The sequence below is a fragment of the Motacilla alba genome, chromosome 26 (assembly GCF_015832195.1).
Source record: "Motacilla alba alba isolate MOTALB_02 chromosome 26, Motacilla_alba_V1.0_pri, whole genome shotgun sequence".
Lineage (NCBI taxonomy): Eukaryota > Metazoa > Chordata > Aves > Passeriformes > Motacillidae > Motacilla > Motacilla alba.
The window spans coordinates 5,463,989-5,482,905 of record NC_052041.1 but is presented as its reverse complement, the minus strand read 5'-3'; the positions used below and the strand labels follow the sequence as shown (position 1 = coordinate 5,482,905).

General features: G+C 55.0%; 3 protein-coding genes across 4 annotated transcripts in view; 2 read left to right on the top strand and 1 right to left on the bottom strand.

Annotated features, from left to right (window-relative positions):
- The first annotated feature begins 208 nt into the window (after positions 1 to 208).
- IRF6 (interferon regulatory factor 6) lies at positions 209 to 8,310 on the top strand. Of its 2 annotated transcripts, none has more exons than XM_038162551.1 (8): positions 209 to 544; positions 4,323 to 4,499; positions 5,347 to 5,551; positions 5,970 to 6,092; positions 6,196 to 6,342; positions 6,569 to 6,961; positions 7,332 to 7,450; positions 7,736 to 7,963. In XM_038162551.1, the coding sequence occupies exons 2-8, from the start codon at positions 4,326 to 4,328 to the stop codon at positions 7,955 to 7,957; spliced, it is 1,383 nt and encodes a 460-aa protein (XP_038018479.1). In that variant the 5' UTR covers positions 209 to 544; positions 4,323 to 4,325; the 3' UTR covers positions 7,958 to 7,963. The 2 variants fall into 2 exon arrangements, with proteins under 2 accessions (XP_038018479.1, XP_038018477.1); XM_038162549.1 differs by lacking the exon at positions 209 to 544 and adding an exon at positions 712 to 879 and having other exon boundaries at positions 7,736 to 8,310.
- A 570-nt stretch (positions 8,311 to 8,880) lies between these two features.
- On the top strand, positions 8,881 to 10,011 carry C26H1orf74 (chromosome 26 C1orf74 homolog). The gene has a single exon (XM_038162719.1). The coding sequence runs from the start codon at positions 8,909 to 8,911 to the stop codon at positions 9,713 to 9,715; it is 807 nt and encodes a 268-aa protein (XP_038018647.1). The 5' UTR covers positions 8,881 to 8,908; the 3' UTR covers positions 9,716 to 10,011.
- A 5-nt stretch (positions 10,012 to 10,016) lies between these two features.
- Positions 10,017 to 18,917, bottom strand: part of TRAF3IP3 (TRAF3 interacting protein 3) — an 87,230-nt gene continuing 78,329 nt past the window's right edge. Inside the window, exons 6-18 of the mRNA XM_038162313.1 lie at positions 18,577 to 18,731; positions 18,394 to 18,418; positions 18,125 to 18,154; positions 17,797 to 17,892; positions 15,239 to 15,310; positions 14,851 to 14,991; positions 13,992 to 14,129; positions 13,652 to 13,787; positions 12,847 to 12,909; positions 12,709 to 12,768; positions 12,011 to 12,177; positions 11,014 to 11,127; positions 10,017 to 10,867 (exon numbers count right to left, since the gene is read on the bottom strand). Of these exons, the coding sequence (XP_038018241.1) occupies positions 10,784 to 10,867; positions 11,014 to 11,127; positions 12,011 to 12,177; positions 12,709 to 12,768; positions 12,847 to 12,909; positions 13,652 to 13,787; positions 13,992 to 14,129; positions 14,851 to 14,991; positions 15,239 to 15,310; positions 17,797 to 17,892; positions 18,125 to 18,154; positions 18,394 to 18,418; positions 18,577 to 18,731 (1,281 nt within the window). The 3' untranslated portion in view covers positions 10,017 to 10,783. The remainder of the gene's footprint in view (positions 10,868 to 11,013; positions 11,128 to 12,010; positions 12,178 to 12,708; positions 12,769 to 12,846; positions 12,910 to 13,651; positions 13,788 to 13,991; positions 14,130 to 14,850; positions 14,992 to 15,238; positions 15,311 to 17,796; positions 17,893 to 18,124; positions 18,155 to 18,393; positions 18,419 to 18,576; positions 18,732 to 18,917) is intronic.

Sequence of the window (18,917 nt, the reverse complement as noted above, 5' to 3'; positions counted from 1 at the left end):
TGTGCTCGGGGAGGTTTAGATTGGATATTTGGGAGAATTTCTGCACTGAAAGGATGGACAAGCATTGGAACAGGCTGCCCGGGGAAGCAGGGAGCCAGTGTCCCTGGAAGTGTTCAAAACCCTGCGGATGTGGTGCCGAGGGACACGGTTTGCTGGAGGAGCCGGCAGTGCTGGGTTAATGTTTGGACTCGATGATCTTCGAGGTCTTTTCCAGCCTTAATCAAGCCGTGATTCTGTGACTCAGCCGAGTATACTTTGAACTGCGAAAAAGCCCAGGAACTTAACGCTTTCTTCCCAAAATATTCCATTTAAAAGGCAAAGATATCCCGCTTAAAAGTAAACTTCTTTTCCTAAACACTCCATTTACCCAGGAGGGGGAAAAACATCCCCTTCGGAAGGTTCCTGAATACTCCGTTTGACAGGAAAAGGGCCGCGGCGGAAGGGCAGAGGTGCGGGAAGCTCCGCTCGCCCCGGGTCCCCGTGCGGGGTTCGGGGGGATCCGCGGGAGCGGAGCGGGGCGGCTGCGCCGAGCGCACCTGGGCAGGTGAGGCGGGGCAGGTGAGGGGCGGCCCGGGCCAGGTGAGGCGGGGCAGGTGAGGGGCGGCCCGGGCCAGGTGAGGCGGGGCAGGTGAGGGGCGGCCCGGGCCAGGTGAGGCGGGGCAGGTGAGGGGTAGGCCGGGCCAGGTGAGGCGGGGCAGGTGAGGGGTAGGCCGGGCCAGGTGAGGCGGGGCAGGTGAGGGGCGGGCTCTGGGCGAGCGCGGCCGCCGCTGCCCGAGCGCCGCTGCCCCACGAGCGGGCCCCGCGGGGCGGCCCCGAGCCCCCGCGGGACGGACCCGCCCCAGCCCCACGGACAGACGGACGGACGGACAGAAGGACGGGGTGAGCCGTGCGGGGCGCGGGGATCGGACGGTACCGGCCCGGGAGCCGCCCGGCCCGGGAGCCGCTGGGCGCGGCCCCGTCCCGCGTGGGGCTCCGGGCGGAGCGGGCGCGGCGCGGTGCGGGGCTCGGGGCTCTGCGGGGCTCTGCGGGGCTCTGCGGAGCTCTGCGGGGCTCTGCGGGGCTCCGTGCGGGGTCTGGAGGCTGCAGCGCCCGGCCCCGGGGCGAGGGCGGCGGTGCGGGGGCGCCGTGCGGGTCGGGGCGCAGCCGGGAGGGCAGAGCCCGCTGAAAATGCCAATTTCCCGCTCCTTGCCGCGGGCAGCGCCGGGCTAGCCCCGGGCTACGCCTTCCAGGTCGGTGTAAAGCGAGGCCCGAAGTTAGGGCAAGGCTGCGGTGTTCGGATCGCAGCTGGTACACCCCAAATCCCCACACGCTGTGTAACAACTCGTGCCCCTTCCAGTGTCGGGGGCTGCCCGGCCGTGGCGGGGGCTGAGGTGAGCAGACTGGGGAGTGCAAACTGGGAATTCGAAGAGTTGGTCGCGTTCAGGTGTGTTGGGGACAGCAGGGGTGGTGGGAGGCAGGAGGTGTACAGAGCTCTGAAATGTGGAGCCCCAGGTTCCCGGTGTAGGGGGGTGATTCAGCGCCGGATGGCAATTCAGCCTGTTTCTCTGTGGGAAGGTTTCCCTGAAAAAATGAATACAGGTCCATGAAATCCGGGATAATGTAGTCACACAAAGGTAACGAGCAAGGAGAGAGGTCTGTGGGTTCGCAGCAGTGAACCCCGAGAAGACCCTTCCATCTTCAGAGGCTTTAATGGACGAGGTGGAGCAGGAACACTGAGTATATTTGGATCTGCAGGTGAGGAGTGAAAGCATCTGTGCAGCAAAGCTGCATTGGGCTGCAGGATGGTTTTCCCGGTGCTCCAAGTGCTGTTGGACTGTCTGGGACCTCACCAGGGCCCTGAGTGTCACCACTGCTGACCGGGGCTGTCCCTGACCTTGGTCACTCCTCTGCAGCCCTCCGGGGAGTGGCTGTAGGCTGTCCGCTCCTTCCTGGCTTTGAGTGGCTCTTGTTGGGCTGAATGTCTCCAAGGAGAAACACGAATAATTAGGGTACAGGCAGTAATTACATCACTAACCAGGGATGCATTAGCAGCACAGGGATGTGCTAATTATCCCTACCTAGCACCCAGATTGAGTGGGAATAAAGGGAGCTGGACAGTGCCTGGGTTTGTGCTCCGAGGAGCCTCTGCCCTGGCAGAGCCCTGAGTGGGCACAGACATTCCCCGGGTGGGCACAGGCATTCCCCAGGTGGGCACAGGCATTCCCCAGATGGACACAGGCATTCCCCTGCTGGCTGGCATTAGTGGGACCCACTGGCAGAGCCCTGAGTGGGCACAGGCATTCCCCAGGTGGGCACAGACATTCCCCAGGAGGCTGGCATTAGTGGGACCCACTGGCAGAGCCCTGAGTGGGCACAGACATTCCCCAGGTGGGCACAGACATTCCCCAGGAGGCTGGCATTAGTGGAACCCACTGGCAGAGCCCCGAGTGGGCACAGGCATTCCCCAGGTGGGCACAGGCATTCCCCAGGAGGCTGGCATTAGTGGAACCCACCGGATCGAAGTTGAAGGTTGTGAGAGGCTGACTCACCGTCTGAGCCCAGCAATGGGATTCAAGTTGATTTGCTCTCAGCTATTGTGTCAACAAGTCATTGGTGATAAAAGGTCATAAAGCATTGTGGTGGGGAGCGCTGACAGACGCTGTCTGCGGCCCAGGGACAATCCCTGCCAGCACCCACCTTGTCACCAGACTGCTCTGCTGTGACAGGGGCACACATCTCCTGTTCTGGGTTGGAATTTCCTCCGTGTCTTGCAACGTGTGTGCACAGCACAGGTTATTAGCATGCACTGCTCGTGACGTTTAGTGTAAAAGAGATGGTGGAAAGCAGCCGCACTAAGGATTCTTCAAAATGTCAATTTTTTTGTCCTTTTCAAGAGGAATCAATACCTGATTTTGGTCTCAGTTCCAAGTCCAGGATTAACCTGGACATTGTGTCTTTGCAAGAACGCTTCTTTTTAAGAAGAAGGTTTGATTAAGATTTAATTCTGACAGTGTTTTCAGCATAGAGAACCAACACAGCAGAGTTTCAGGAACACTAAAATAATTTTGATGATTGCTTCCTGATCCTTTGCAGCTCCTGGGAAACAGTCTGGTAATGTGCCCACACATTTTCAAACTATTATTTAAAAATGGTTTGCAGTTGAAGCTGAACATTTTCTTTGCAGAAAAGATAAACAGATAAACTGAGTTGTGTTTGGATTAATTTTGTGTGAGCGCTCGCCTCTGAATGGGCTCTGCAGGTATTTGAACAAATAAAACCTGTTCCTAGACTAGTTCTTGGATAGGATTTTTTTAATCTTCTCCATCTCTGCTACCAGACACATTTTGCAACTCCTCCAGCAATATTGAGGGCTTATGGCAAAGGTTTTACTTGTCCTGTAACTACTTCATTAATGGGAATTTGTAATTTCTCACCTCTGTTTCAGGATTTACAAAGGAATATGGGAAATGCACCTTCTGAGCACACGTGTAGTGCAGAAATGCCCTCCCAAAATCTAAAGATACCGAATGTTGCCTCTTCTTAGAGAGGGACACACGTTAATTTTGTTTGTTTGGCTTTGTTCTACACAAGGAAAATATTGTTGGCTGGCTGCAATTGTATGAGCAGCGCAGGGCTACTTAACAAAAACATTAAGTAAACAGCAGTCGATTTTTAGCAGCAGTGCAGGCAGACCTGCAGTTCATGTCCTTCTGGATAAACATCCTGGTTATTACAGGTCACTGCTGTTTGCCAGTGATTATGCTGCATTCAGGGCATTCATGGAAAAGTCATAAAATGACTTTCAGAGGCTGTGGCTGTGGCAGAACAGCCCCTGAGCCTCAGCCGGGCCCCTGCACCTCGCTGGGCTAAAGCCTCCCAGTCGGGGTGAGCCTTTCTCCTCCTCGCTGAGAGTCTGACAGGACTGCAGGAGCAGAGATCAGATCAGCCCCTTCTCCAAGGTGTACGTGGAGGCTTTGGAAACTCTGCTGCCTGTTCTTGCTGTGGCTTGTTCGTGCCTCTGTCTCCTGCTCGGGGTTTACAGCCCAGCTCTGCTCAGGGCTCGCGCTCCGTGTGCTCCTTGAGCACAAATAACGTCCCCTGGAACTCTGAATGTGAGCTGCTGTCCCTGTAACAGCTCTGTGCCCCTCAGGGAGGTGTGTGTGACTGTCCCTGGCAGAGGAGTCACCCAGCTGAATCTGACTTGGTGCTCTCAGGGTGCAGTACCATAAAAACAACAGCAGTGATACAGCACAGGGCCCTTTCTCGTTGAATGAATTCGTTTTCTTTGAAGCAAATGAGGCCCAAGTAACCTCTAGCAGTGGCTCCGCTGTCACCCCTTGCAGAGCATGGCCCTCCACCCGCGCAGGGTGCGCCTGAAGCCGTGGCTGGTGGCCCAGGTGGACAGTGGCATGTACCCCGGGCTGATCTGGCTGAACCGCGAGGCCAAGCGCTTCCAGATCCCCTGGAAACACGCGACTCGGCACAGCCCCCAGCACGAGGAGGAGAACACCATCTTCAAGGTGAGGCAGGGGGAGCTCGGGCACCCCACAGCTCTGCAGCAGAGACAAAGGGCTGGATTGTTGGCCCGGGAGCTGGACGGGCATCTCGGGAGCTGTCTGCAGGCACATTTTATTATCTGACCTCAGAAAAGCCACTTTGTGCACCTGGATGCCAAGCTTGGCACTGCCTGGGATGGTGTTGAGTTCTTTAACCCTTTCCCACCACCAAAGGCCGGGTGCTGTGTGATCTTTGGTCTCTGGAAGATGACTGCTGCTGGCTCCATCTGCTCAGGCTGGGATGTGGTCACTGGCTTGTTCTTGGCAGCAAACCATGAAATGCTGTTACATAAGTCTTAAGAGGTCCACCACAAGCTCATCATAAGCACTCATCGCTGCTGTCCCTAATATTCTTATCCCAAGGGATTCACTGTAACTCCCTGCACTCCTTTGAGGAATTTCTGACCTTTGTCTTGGAGGCATCTTGGACCAATAATCAGATTTTGGGGTGAGAGAGGGAGAGGCCAGCCAGATGTCTGTGGCTGTCCTTCCACTCCATTTTAACCGAGTCCATTCCTCCTGCTCAGGCTCCCTGTCAAAAATGACTTCTGGTGTTGAATCTGAGACCCACAAAATCTGTGACCCGGAACTGTGAACACTCTTTCGGAATTTGGATTTACACCTTTTTTCTCTGCTTTCTTTTAATAGAAAAACTATTAAAGTGGGAACTTCCTTTTTTGTTGTCACGAGAGCTCTAACTAAAACTTCGGCAAGAGAGGGATTTTACGGTGGATTTGTCTGGAGGTTTGCTTTCTGATAAAAGCTGCTCTGTGGGGAGGGCTGGACTGAGCTGGCTGTACTTTGTCCCCAGGCATGGGCCGTGGAAACGGGAAAGTACCAGGAAGGAGTGGATGAGCCAGACCCCGCAAAGTGGAAAGCCCAGCTCCGATGTGCACTTAACAAGAGCCGGGAGTTTAATTTGATGTACGATGGCACCAAGGAGGTGCCCATGAACCCCATTAAAATTTATGAAGTGTGCGACATCCCGCAGTCGCAGGGATCAATCATTAATCCAGGTGAGGGCCTGGCTGGCTCCTGGGCTGGCTCCTGGGCAGGCGTGGGTCCAAGGGAGCTCCTTCCCTCTCTGCATTAACTCTGCAGATGCCCTTGTGCAGCAGGAGCAGCTGCCAGGTGAAGCCTGCACTTCAACTACAAGGCCTTTGAACCATCCTTTAGTCCTAAAATTAAAAAAGCTGCACACAGTTGTATGTTTTCCTGCTAAACAGTCTAATATTGGCAATACTGTGTCTTACTTCATCAACACTTTAACCTTTGCTTTCTAGAATTATATATTAAACTGAAATTAGCATGTTGTATGGATCAGATTTATAATTTCTTACTGAAATTTGAAAAATACGCAAATTAATACCTAACATGATCTTTTTCCAGCGTTTCATGCTGATCATCCACCCACAAGAATGTGCTTGTTTGCAGGTTCCACTGGCTCAGCTCCGTGGGATGAGAAGGATAATGATCTTGATGATGAAGAGGAGGAAGAACTGAATCAATCTCAGCACGTCCCAATTCAAGAGACATTTCCATTTCTCAATATCAATGGTTGGTGGCACAGACTGGTGTATTACTGAAGGTATTTCTTTGTAAATTGCCGCATGCTTGAAATAAAATCTTGATTTATTGAAGAGTTGTTGCCTTTTTGTAGAGTCTCCAATGGCTCCAGCCAGTGCAGAAAACTGCAGTCCTGAAACTGTGTGGCCAAAGAATGAACCTCTGGATATGGAAATGCCCCCAACAGCGCTGCAGCACGACTTCTTCAGCAGCCCCGAGCTCTGGATCAGCTCCCTGCCAAGTACGTGCGTGGGCTTGTAACACTGCTTCTGCTTTTGTACTTTAAACCCCACAGAAAATAGTGTTTTGCCTTTTTCCTGTGGCTGTTTGTGAGCGAGTGAGGAGCACTTGCGTAGTTTAAGGAGAACTGTGTGTGGTGTAAACATCCCCGTGCGGGCAGCAGGGCTCGCGTGGTGTCCCTGCTGCCGGTGCTCCAGGAAAAGCCACGCTGATGGTTTCTCTCTCAGTGACAGACCTAGAAATCAAGTTTGAGTATCGAGGGAAGGAGACCGGACCCACAACGACCGTGAGCAACCCGCAGGGCTGCAGACTTTTCTACGGAGAGCTGGGTCCTATGCCAGACCAGGAGGAGCTCTTCGGGCCCATCAGTTTGGAGCAAGTCAAGTTTCCAGGCACGGAGCAGATCACCAACGAAAGGCAGAAGATCTTCACGAGCCGGCTGCTGGATGTTATGGACAGGGGACTGATCCTGGAGGTCAGCGGCCACGCCATCTACGCCGTGCGGCTCTGCCAGTGCAAGGTGTACTGGTCTGGGCCCTGTGCCCCCTCCTCCACCACCCCAAACCTCATCGAGAGGCAAAAGAAGGTCAAGCTCTTCTGTCTGGAAACGTTCCTAAGCGGTAGGTAGCTTCTGCTTCTGGAGAACAGCTTGGGACACATGGCGCTGGTGGAAAGGGTGATCTGCACTGGGCTCTGCCTGGATGCATCAGGTTTGGACAGCGGGTCAGGGCCACTGCTCCCCTGATGTCAGGAGAGCTTGGAGCGGGTGTGTGGCACGAGAAGGGCTCTGTACACTCATTTAATGCTCTGAGAGACATCAGAGGGCCTTGCTTTTAAAGAAAGCACTTCACGTGCAAGGGGTGAGCTGTAACTGTGTGAGAGGTGGCACAGGACTGTGTTGGTGAGACCGGGGGTGATGCAATGAGGTGGAATATCATGGGTGTTTCCCCTAAAGAGGACAACCCTGCAGCACTCTGCTTTTCTTCCTAGAGCTGATTGCCCATCAGAAGGGACAAATTGAGAAACAGCCACCATACGAGATCTACTTCTGCTTTGGAGAAGAGTGGCCCGATGGAAAACCCAGGGAGAGGAAGCTGATCGTGGTGCAGGTAGGGCTCTGGGGTGACATGTGCCAGCCTTGTCTGGTTTGGGATCCATTCCCATGGATACTGAGACCTGTTCTTACGTGCTGTGGCTTCTGACACCAGGAAAACGCCAGTAAGGCTGGTGGTTTGTGAGAGCAAACACAAATGTGACATGTGCTGAATAGAATTGGTTTGTGAGTGGGTTTCAGGGTATTGCGGAAACCATCTCTGCATCCAGGGCAGGGGCTCCTGCGGAGAAGCAGGGATATTCCACATGCCTTTAGGCTAAAAAAGGGACTTTTTCACCAGGTCATCCCCGTGGTGGCGCGGATGATCTACGAGATGTTCTCTGGGGACTTCACGCGCTCCTTCGACAGCGGCAGCGTGCGGCTGCAGATCTCCACGCCGGACATCAAGGACAACATCGTGGCACACCTGAAGCAGCTCTACCGGCTGCTGCAGAACCACCAGGAGGGCTGGCCCATGCAGGCCCCGGCCATGCACATGGCACAGCCGCTCCCGGCACAGTGACCGGCCCGCGGCTTCCACCGGGCCTCCTTGCGTTGTACATATACAGGGGCGTTTCTTAACCTGTGCCTTGCCTCAGCCTCCATAAATAAAATCTGTAAATCCTGTCATCTTCTAGGATTTCAGCAATTTGTGGTGCTTTTGTTTTGGAAATGGCTCAAAACAGAGGGGATTACAGGAATGCTTCTAACTCCTTCACCCTCTTCAGCTGTTTGCTTAAACAACCCCTCTGTATACATCAGATTTCAATTCTGTAATATTTTTTATTCTGCTATAATACAATGTATATAAACACTTGATCATTAGAAGGGGAGAAACAAAATAATCTGTGCTCTATTAAATCTGCCTGGACAATATCACCTTGTCTTCTTTTTTTTCTCTTTAACGGGGCTGTAGAAGCAACCTCAAAGGCTGATACTCCTTTCAGTGGGTTTTTTTTTTTAATAGGAATGCCTATACGCCGGCATGGTAAATGCATATATAACAGAATAGGGTTGGAAGGGACCTCTGGAGCTCCCTAAGTTTCCTGGGGCTGATTCAGATCTGTACAACAATTCAGAGATGGTACAGAGCTGCCAGCAGCTCCCAGCACAGCTCAGCACTGTCCCTGCATGGCCTGGTTTGTGCCCAGGCCGTGGGCCCTGTCCCTGTGCCCTGCTTTGTACCCAGGCCTGCAGGCCCTGTCCCTGTGCCCTGCTTTGTGCCCAGGCCGTGGGCCCTGTCCCTGTGCCCTGCTTTGTGCCCAGGCGTGCCCCAGCCCTTCTCCCGGCCCTTCCCCCGGCCATGGCGCTGCCCCGGCCCTTCTCCCGGCCCTTCCCCCGGCCATGGCGCTGCCCCGGCCCTTCTCCCGGCCCTTCCCCCGGCCATGGCGAGGCGGCCCCGCCTAGCAGGAGGTGGCTCCGCCGGGGCCGGGCCGCTCTCGGGCCCGCCCCGGAACCGCGGCGGGTTCCGCCGATGGCGCCGGGCCCCGGGGCGCTGCCGGTGCCGCTGCTGGTGGCGGCGGCCCGGGAGGCGCAGGGGCCCGGCCGGAGGCGGCGGCTGCCCGCGGCCCGAGCGCTGCAGGCGGCCGGGGAGGTGCTGGCCGTGGCGGCCGGGCTGAAGCCGGCGCTGTTGTGGGACTGCGGGCCCGCGGGCCCGGCCGAGCTGCGGCGCTACCTGGGCCGGCTGCGGGAGGCCGGGCTGGCCGCGGGCCGCCTGCACGTGCTGGCCGTGGGCGGCTCGGCGCTGCTGCTGCGGCCGGGCCCGGCCCGCCGCCGCCTCCGGGCCGCGCTCCGCGCCCGCCCCGCGCCGCTCGTGGAGGTGTCGGCGGCGCGGCGGGGCCCGGCGCTCTGCGGCCCGGCCGAGGCCCAGGCCGTGCGCCGCCACCTCGCCGCCCTGCTGGGCCACCTGCGGGACGCCGAGGCCGCCGGCGCCGAGCCGGTGACCGCCAGCGAGGTCGTCCCCAGCGGCTGGAACCTGTGCACCGTGGCCGGGGTGCTGCTGGGCTACCCCGCCGTGTACACCTTCGCCGAGGGCGCCGAGAACTGCCTGGCGCTCACCCCGCTGAGGGTGTTCACGGCCCGGGCCTCCTGCCCCCGCATCAAGGATGGGCTCGTGGTCCAGATCTACTCCTTCAGCGTCCCGGAGAGCCTCTGCGCCGAGCTCGGGGACGTGCTGGATGCCTGGCGCCAGGAGCTCAAGGAGGCTTTCAGTGCTCAGAGCGATTTTGTAGATCTCCGCATTTCCAGCGAGGTCGTGTCTCTTCCAGCGGTTGCCTTGTAAAACACGAGCGTACTCAGACTGTTTAGCCTTCCTCCCTGCATCGGGGAGCAAGGCAGAAGATCCAGTTCCCTGTGTGTGTTGTCCCCTGCATCTCTCGTGGTCCTTGAGCACTGAAGGCTGAATTGTGACCGTCACCGCAGGCCGGTGGCAAAACCAAATACATTTTCTTTAAAAAAAACCGAGTTTGCTCCCAGAGGCTCTGCTGCCTTGGTCCTGCCTACCTGCACATTGCACCATGCAAAGTCAGTGTGTATTTGCAGTGGGCAGCTGAAGATGAATAAACGATTTGAATACCACGGTGTTTTGAATTGAAGTTTATTGTAGACTCCATGTGCATTTACTACGTGTATGTTATGTGTATATTTCAGGTATATTTACTTCCATGTGAGCTGGTGTCATGGCCTGCATTGTGTCTGAGCCTACACATGAGTGATGGGCAAGTGCTGCTGTAAAACCTGCCCGGTGCAGCTGCAAAAGGGACTCTAAACCCCTGTGTCTGGTGAATTCTTGTGGTGCTGGCAGCGAAGGGGAAGCAGATGTGGCTGTGGGGATGCTCGGCCACAAGAGAGGCTGGAGGAGTGGGACAGAGCAGTGGGTGTGAGGGGAGAATTGCTCAGGACTCCCGAGGGGACTGTGCTGAGGAGCCCCCCTGAGCTGGGTGCCTTTGTCAGGGGAGAGTAGAGACGGCCCGGGATTGCCTACCTCCCATTTAGGGAGGCAATAAATACAGGAGGAGACCTCGGGGGTATAAACCCCGGGCAGGCTGGATGCCAAGGGCACAGGATGCCCTGTCCCCCTCGCCCTGTGCGAGCCACAGCAGCGCGGGCATGGGGGCTTTGCCCCTCGGGGCTGGGCAGGGCAGCCTTCAACAGGAACAGAGTAACCCCGGCAGCCGAGGGAAGGGGTGATGTGCCCGTGATCATGGAGCTGGCTGGAGTGAGACCAGCTCAGGATACGAACCCAGTGTGCACATACAAAACAGCAGAAGGTGAGGCGAGGTGAGGTCAGGTTGCTTTTGGTGAAGCAGAGGTCAGTTCCTGCAGTGAAGTCAGTCATCAAGGGGCTCCTTCACAGCCTGTAAGTCGCCAGGAAGGCGGCGATGGCCACAGCTGCCACTGCCACCAGGAGAGGGATCCAGGGACCGCGCTGTCTCTGCCAGGAGAAGCTGGTGTTACTAGGAGCGTGCTGGGGGATGCCACTGCCCATGCCAGCCCTCGAAAGGTGCCCTCTGCCCGCACAGAGGAGGGCACGTGTCCCAGGCCGGTGTGCGGCGCTGGGGTCGGGGCGGGAGCTCCCACCTGAGCCTGGCAGCCGTGAGAGCGGTTGAGCTCGTCGCGGCACTGGCGCAGCCGGGTCAGGCAGGACTGGTACTCCTGGCTCAGCGCCTCCAGCTCCGAGCGCAGCTCCGAGCACTGCAAGCACAGCGAGGGGCTCTCAGCAGGAGGGGTCCCCTGGGCTCTGCGTGCCCCCAGAGCAGCCGGGCTGCTGCAGTGGCTGCAGCGCTTCGCCCGCAGCCAGGCACGGCCCAGCGCTGCCCGGGCCTCCTGGGGTACCTGCAGGGACAGGGCAGAGCTCAGCGTGACTGCAGCGTGCTGCTGGGCACCTCGGGTACCTGCAGGGACAGGGCAGAGCTCAGCGTGACTGCAGCGTGCTGCTGGGTACCTCGGGTACCTGCATGGGTACCCAGCGTGCTGCTGGGGCACTGCCTGGCCTGCCACCTTCCCACACCTGCCTGCTTTGCTGCCAGCAATCACAGCACAAGCTCTCTTCCTGCGTGGCTCTCCTACACTAAGTTATAAATTACTTTTTTATAATTCCATTTTAATAGATCCTTGCTGGCTGAACAGTGCTGTAAGAATTGAGGGGCTGTTTGACAGAAGGCGGGTTTGATGGCAAAGTGTGTGCAAAAGGCTTTGGTTTTTTGGTTTTTTTTTGCAGCCCAGTTGTACAGGCATTGCTTCTGCCAGCAGACCCCTCCTGTTATTTTTATTGTTGTTATTATTGCAAGCATTTTCTTTTCCTCCTCTCCTTCCTTTATGCCCAGGGGCTTGGTTCTTAAGGCGTGGCTTTGGCTTTTCCCTGTGGGGCTGCCGAGGCTGTCGTGTCTGTGAGAGCAGGGGGGTTTGTGTGGGGGGAGCTCTGCTCCTGCAGCCCTGCCCTTGTGCTTCATCAGGGGTTTAGGCAGGAGTGGGATCAGGATAAAACTTGGGGCAGATAATCCTTGCAGGAGCCACCAAGCCTGGGCTACCTGCCGGATCTTTGGTGTGTAGTGTTTCTGCTGAGTGACCTCCTCACCTCATTCTCCTTTGCTGTGAGCTGGGATGTCCTTTTCTGCATCTCATCCTTCAGACTTTCTGCTCCCTCCTCCTCCTCCTCCTCCTCCTCCTCGGGGTGCTCTGACAGAGCGTTTTGTTTCTCCTTGGCAGGAGTGAGAGGTGGGGTCTGTGTGGTGAAAACCTGGTCTAGAAAAGAGTCAGGCTTCTGATGAGAATCAGCTCCAGGCTCTGGGCTGGCTTTAGCTCTTGTTTACTCAGCAGGCTTTAGGGATGATATTTGTGTGCTATGCACAAAGCAGAAGACACGGGAGCTGAGTTTGTTATCGCTGTCTTTGCTGTAGCTACAAGTTCATCATCTCAAGAGCAATATTTCTGAGCGGTTGCCAGAAATGGAGGGGAGGGAGAGTTAAAGGGCCTTTTTTTATTGCTTTCTTTTTGTCAAGTACAGCTGTAAGTGCAATTATAAACTGGAATGTGTTTTGTTTGGAAAAAATATGGCGGAGCCACTGAAGTAGAATTTGCAGTGAAATCCATTTATTTTTTAAAGTGTTTGCCATCATAAATACGTTTATGTCTTAATGTTAGCTAGCAAAACAACTCATTCTGTGTAGCTCTAAAATAACCTTTCATTGTAAACCACTGCAGGCTTTTCCTAGAGTCAGGGCTAGTGTTCCTGTGTCCGGGGAGTGCTACGTGGGGGTTACAAAGTTTGCTGACCTGTCCTTTGCACCGTCACCTCCTGGCTCTTCTGTTGGTTGTTCTGGTTGTGGATCAAGTCTGGGAACAGAAAAAGCAGCATTATTGCCTACAGCACTAGAGGAGGTCTCTAACTTTGTGCATTTCTGTGTTACTTACTCTGCAAATGGCTGATTGTTGCCTCCAGTGTTACTTTGTGCTCTTGTTCTTTTTGCAGTTTATCTGAAATACGGACAGAAGACCAAGGTTTGTGTAAATCTCTGTGTATCTTTATGCAAGGGTGGTATTTTCCGTTCTCCACGTGTGCAGAGTGGAGCAGATGTTGTTGGCTGCCCTGGACTTTCTTCTCTGAAGGGATGTGATTTTTAGCTGTTTATTGCCCTTTCTTTTTTGGCAGCTTTTTCTCTTAGGCCTCGTGCTCAAGTCATTTATGGTTTATTTTAAAGCTGCTCATGCAAGACCCGTTATGAGATTAGAACTGCAACCCGCTTTCTCTTCCCTAATTATGTTTTAAAATAGCCATGTGTGAGTTTAAAATGACGTGTGTGAGTTTAAAATGACGTGTGTGAGTTTAAAATGACGTGTGTGAGTTTCCTTGCCTTGTCTGAAGCGGTGCTTCAGGGCACCATCAGCTCCTCTGCACTGCCCTCGCCCGCAGCCCCTGATGCTCTGCCAAGGGTGCCAAGCTGAGGTTTTTATTTATTATTTTAATACTTTTTATTTATCTTAGGTTTTTATTTCTTTTCAGGTCTCCCATTACATCCTATCCTCTAGCAAAATCACTTCTCTGAACTCTTTCATCTACTCGGGAGCAGCTTTTGGAGGGCTTTGGCGGGCAGCAGCTTTTGTGGCAGGCTGGCATGAGCCCGGCGTGCCGCTGCTGCAGCCCCGCGGCTCCCGGAGCGCTTTCCTCGTCCCCGCCGCGTTGGCGGAGGGCACGGCCCGCCGTTCCGGCCCCGGGTACCTTGGAGGTGGCGGATGTGGCCGGCCTGGCGGTCGTTGTCGCTGCGCAGGGCGCTGGCTGTCTGCAGCAGCTCGGCGCGCTCGTCCCGCAGCGCCCGCAGCTCCCGGCTCAGCCGCTCGCTCTGCGCGGCCGCTCGCTGCGCCAGGACAGACAGACAGACAGACACACAGCGGGCCGGCTTGGCAGGGCATCACAGCTCGCCTCGACCTGCCCCAGCACGGCCCTCCATCGGCCCGGGCTGCTCCAGCCCGGCCCTGGGCGCTGCCGGGGATCCAGGGGCGGCCCCGGCTGGCAGCAGCACAACCCCAGAGCAAGCTGCTCCTGCCGGGAGCTGACGTACCTGGAGCTCACTCTGTAAAGCCTGGAAGCTGTTCCTGAGCTCGGTGTGTGCTGTGGTCTCCTTGCTCAGCTCGGCTTTCAGGGTGGCGTTGTGCTCCTTCCAGAGGGAGAGGTTCTCTCGCATCTCCGCCAGGCTTCTCTGGAGAGCAGAGCGGGGACCCGGGGCTGGGTGTGACCCAGGGGTCGGTGTGACCCAGGGGTCGGTGTGGCCCAGGGCTGGCTGTGACCCAGGCCCCGGGGATGCTGCCAGCCTGCCCTGGTGACACCAGCTGGGCTGTGCTGGGCGGCGCTGGCTCCCCGAGCAGCAGCACACAGAGACCCGTGTGGGGCTGATGCCATCTGATGGACAGAGCCAAGCAGGGCAGCGTTCCCTCTGGAACCCGCTCCTGTGCTGCCAGCAGGCTGGAGGAGCCTGGTGGTGCTTGGGATAAAGCTCACTCGTCTTTCTTGCAAATACCAGTTATCCTGAGGGTCAATGCTGCCTCTCGGGGAAAATTTTACCTATTTTCATATAAATGAGCGACTCCAGAAAAAAAACCAGCCCTGGAGACCTCGTGCCCTGGTGTCTGTTGGTGTGAGCAGGGCAGGGAGTGGCCCAGAGGGAAGGGACTGCAATTCAAGCTGACAAACCCGAGTACATTTCCCCAGCTGTGAGCTGTCTGTAACGTGATGTGCAGCTCGTGCAGTCGGCGCAGGTTGCATTAAAGCTGCTTTGGGCTTTGCTGAGTAGCTGAAACATCATATTTTTTTATCTTTGCTGCTAATGGCAAGCCTGTCATCACCTTTCCCTGACATGTGGGTTTTCTTTGTCACAGTTGGACTAAATTAAATCCAAGCCAGGTGTAAGACATGCTGCTCACCTGAGAGTTCTGCAGCTGCTGCTCTGCTTGGAGTTTTTCCTCCAGCATCTTCTGAAGAGCCTCTTTTGCCTTCTGCTCGTAGGTCTGCTTGTGGTCCTCCATCTCTATCAGGATCTTCTTCACACACTCCTTTGAGTAATTCTTTAAAGAAAGAAAGACCTTGAAGTGCTTATCTGTCAGATTCCCACCTCGCTAAACCTGAGTCTTAGCAACCCCAGAGTGTGTAAATGCTGCTGCTAATGTGCTGTGAAGCGTTGCTTCAGCAAAGAGTTAAAGTCCTTTTTGGATCGGTATCTCATCAGATCGATGTAGAAACTGAGGCCCGGCCCAGTGACAAGGCTTGGTTTTTGTTTTCCTCACCCGTGTTTGTCGGTGAATCAGACATTACCTGGCTGCAGGCCTGCAGCTGATTTTCCAGCACCCGTAGTTTACACCTCAGTTTGTCCTCGTTCAGCTGACCCTGGGGAAAAGCAGTTGAAGTGAGATGTGAAATCATGGACTGCACAATGCGCCCCCAATGTTTTGTTGGGTTGTGTTCTGATTCATTTTCTCCCTTCATCTGTAATCAGATCAAAGTCTCTTCAGGGCTGAGAGCTCAAGTGAACCTTCCCAGCCTCAGAATAAATGGGATATGGGGGAAGTGAGACTTTTATGGATTGGAAACCTGTCCTGAGGCAGTTTCTCTGGTTGCTGAGTGCAGGTGCTGGCAGTGACATGATGAATTAGGAGCGAGGGGATTTGGGGTTGTTGTGGCTGGCTTTGGCAGAAATGCAGCTGCTGCCTGTCCCCCCTGTTCTCTGCTTGTGCTCCCTCCCTGCCTCCAGCTCCAGCTGCTGGAACGGTCCTGTGTGGCTGTTTTCCTCAGAAAATGGGTTGGGTCTGTGTTGCAACACCTGCAGTTGGGCAGGGGGATGGAGGGCACAGTGATGATTCATTCTCCGCACTGCCATCAGCTCCTCTCGGTGTTAGTCAGGCTGCTCAGGCTTGGTGGAAGCAGTCTGCATGCAAATTCACCTAACATTTCTAGCAAAGAGTTCACGTGGGCTGTTTCCCACCACCAGTACTGAGAACACCAATATCCTCTCTGCCCACTGCTGCCTGAAGTCACGACTCTGAAAAGAAACTGCTGGGTGTTACAGGAGTAGCTGACAGAGCCAAGCAAAACCAGACTCCCCGGTGTCTCAGCACTGGTTAAATTTGCACAGAAGCACATTTACAGTCCCAAAGACTCAATCTTCCCAGTTCTGTTGTTGGTGCAAAGAACTAGAGGCTCTTAGAACGTAGGTGGGATTTTGAAAAGCAATTTTAGATGAGCAATATTCTGCCTGGGTTTCCTCAGCTCTCCTCCTCTGCTGTCTGCACAGGTTCCAGCTGTGCACAGATGTGGCTGTGCCATGGACAAGGCAGTCAGGCCCTTCCTGTGCTCTGGAGCAGAAACCATGGAAGGGTTTGGGATGGAGAGACTCGCTGAGCATCATCCTTCATGCGGCAGCATTTCTGAATCAGGCCAGCGGGGTTTTACAACAAGAGTTACTGCCCCATCATTCACAGGAATTCAACAGCTCATCTTTGAAACCAGGACTGTTAGAAAGGGTTAAAAAGCTGCTACAATAAACACCTGGCAACTCACCCGAGGCTGGAAAGGGGCAGCCAGCCCTCACCTTCCATGGAGTCTTATGGAGAAGGCTCCATCCATCTGTCCATCCATCCATCCCTCCATCATCCATCATCCATCCATCCATCATCCATCCATCCATCCATCCATCCATCCATCCATCCATCCATCCATCCATCATCCATCCATCATCCATCCGTCCGTCCATCCATCCATCCATCATCCATCCATCATCCATCCATCCATCCATCCATCCATCCATCCATCCATCCCTCCATCATCCATCATCCATCCATCATCCATCCATCCATCCATCCATCCATCCATCCATCCATCCATCCATCCCTCCATCATCCATCATCCATCCATCATCCATCCATCCATCCATCCATCCATCCATCCATCCATCCATCCATCCATCATCCCTCCATCATCCCTCCATCATCCCTCCATCATCCATCATCCATCCATCATCCATCCATCATCCATCCGTCCATCCATCCATCCATCCATCCATCCATCCATCCATCCATCCATCCATCCATCCTTCCCTTCACCCCTCCATCCCTCCCTTTGCCAGCACCCCCTGGAGAAGCCCCCAGCCCCACCTGCCTCACGGAATCCCCTCCCAGCAGCAGCATCTGCCTGTTGGCTCCAGCACCGAGGGGATTGTCAGGCTGATGAAAAGCTGGTTTTTAGGCTGAGGAAGAGCTGGGTTTTAGGCTGATGAAAAGCTGGTTTTTAGGCTGAGGAACAGCAGGTTTTTAAGCTGATGAAAAGCTGTTTTTTTTGGCTGAGGAAGAGCTGGGTTTTAGGCTGAGGAAGAGCCGGTTTTTAGGCTGAGGAAAAGCTGATTGTTAGGCTGAGGAGCAGCAGCATGCAAGAGGCAGCAGCAGAGTCTCTCCTGCAGCAGGGGCAGCGAGCAGCGAGGAGCACCCACCTGTCTGTAACCTGAGGTTTCGTGGCCACTTCCTGCCCCTGTGGCTGAGTGTTTTTTCCTGCTCACGTTATATTGGAGGAGCGAGTGAAGGCGGAAGTTTCTCACCACAGGATGTCTAACACAAGTTTTTGTCCCCCCTCACCCAATCACTTGCTTCTCTGCCCCAACAGAAGTTTCAAACCACGTTTTTTTAATGCCACAACAGCATGAATTGTTTGATTTAAGGATCCTATGAGAAAGCCCCCCTATGTTACATAAAATGGATCATCTTAATTGTACATCCTCACAGAAGGAAAAAAGGGCCTTTTCTGCTGAGTGGGGCCCACCCTCCCTGAGCAGAGAGGCAGGGGAGCCAGGGGAGGTGACGGGGGGTCCTGCAGCTCTCAGGTACCTGCCAGGATTTCTCTGAAGCCTGGAGCAGAGTGGACAGAAGCTCCTGTAAAATCACCATCTTCTGCTTGAGCAGCAGCTCGCGGTGCAGGGCCTCCTGTGGGACAGGGACACCCTCAGTGGGGCCAGAGCTGGGGGCACAGCCCAGAGCCCCCCAGCCCAGGGCTGGCCCTGCCTGGGGGCTCCAGGTCTTTGAGGCTCTTTGCCTTTCTTGGCCATGCTGAAATTGGGGTTTTAACACCCCTTCATTTAGCAATATTAATTAAAAAATATTATTCTTGATGAAAACCAGCCGTGCCCGTGGGTGCTGGGCCCTGCTTGGCACCTACCTTCAGGTAGTTGGAGAGCTGCACCATTTCCTGAAAGGGAAAGGGCAGATGGTTAAAAATAGGATTGTTTCCGTTTATAAGCATGGCATGAACTTGCTACGAAAAAAAGTAAATATTTTAAAATAAAAGCAAATTAGCAGCCTGTATTTGGATGGAGAAGGAGAGCCTGCTGGGGTCCATTGGGTTGGTTTTTCCAGGGAAGTGGAAATATTTCCACAGCAGTTTAACTTTAGGAGGTCCAGGCGGGTCATTACCTGTGCTTTGCTTACCTTATTTAAAACTGCTATTCCCCAGCTGAAATGAAAAACAAAGCGTGTTACTGAGGTGTCGGGGGGTCTGCAGCTGGACACCCCTCCCCAGCTGGGCTGTGTCTGTGCAGCAAACCTTCTGGGGGGAGCCCTTTGGGCTTGGGGAGCTGCTGGGCACGGCCAGGGAGGGCAGGAGCTGCTTACTCTGTCTGCTGGCTGGAGTCTGTCACTCCTGAGCTGGGGCTCGGCACGGTCTGCGTTCCTGTGGAGCAAAGGCAGAGGGTGTCAGTGATCCCCCTGAGGGGCCGTGGGTGTTTTTCCACCTCTGGAGGGTGTCCATCTCTGCTCCCATTGCTCCCAGTTTAAATAAAAAATAAATAGCATTTAAACAGTGTCCAGTGACAGCTCAATGGGCACAAGAGGCAAAGAAAAGCCCCGCTCTGATGGCAGGGAAGCAAAGGAAGTTATTGTGCCGCGAAGTCACTCCCCTGGCTGATCCTGGGACAGCACCAGGGCAGCCCGGGGGCACAGCAGCTGCTGGTGCT

Excerpts from the sequence above, each read along its gene's own strand:
- C26H1orf74 (XM_038162719.1), top strand. The coding sequence starts at position 8,909 with ATGGCGCCGGGCCCCGGGGCGCTGCCGGTGCCGCTGCTGGTGGCGGCG.
- IRF6 (XM_038162549.1), top strand. The coding sequence starts at position 4,326 with ATGGCCCTCCACCCGCGCAGGGTGCGCCTGAAGCCGTGGCTGGTGGCC. Across the intron at positions 4,500-5,346 it reads AGGAGAACACCATCTTCAAG|GCATGGGCCGTGGAAACGGG; the intron begins GTGAGGCAGGGG and ends CTTTGTCCCCAG. Across the intron at positions 5,552-5,969 it reads GGGATCAATCATTAATCCAG|GTTCCACTGGCTCAGCTCCG; the intron begins GTGAGGGCCTGG and ends GCTTGTTTGCAG.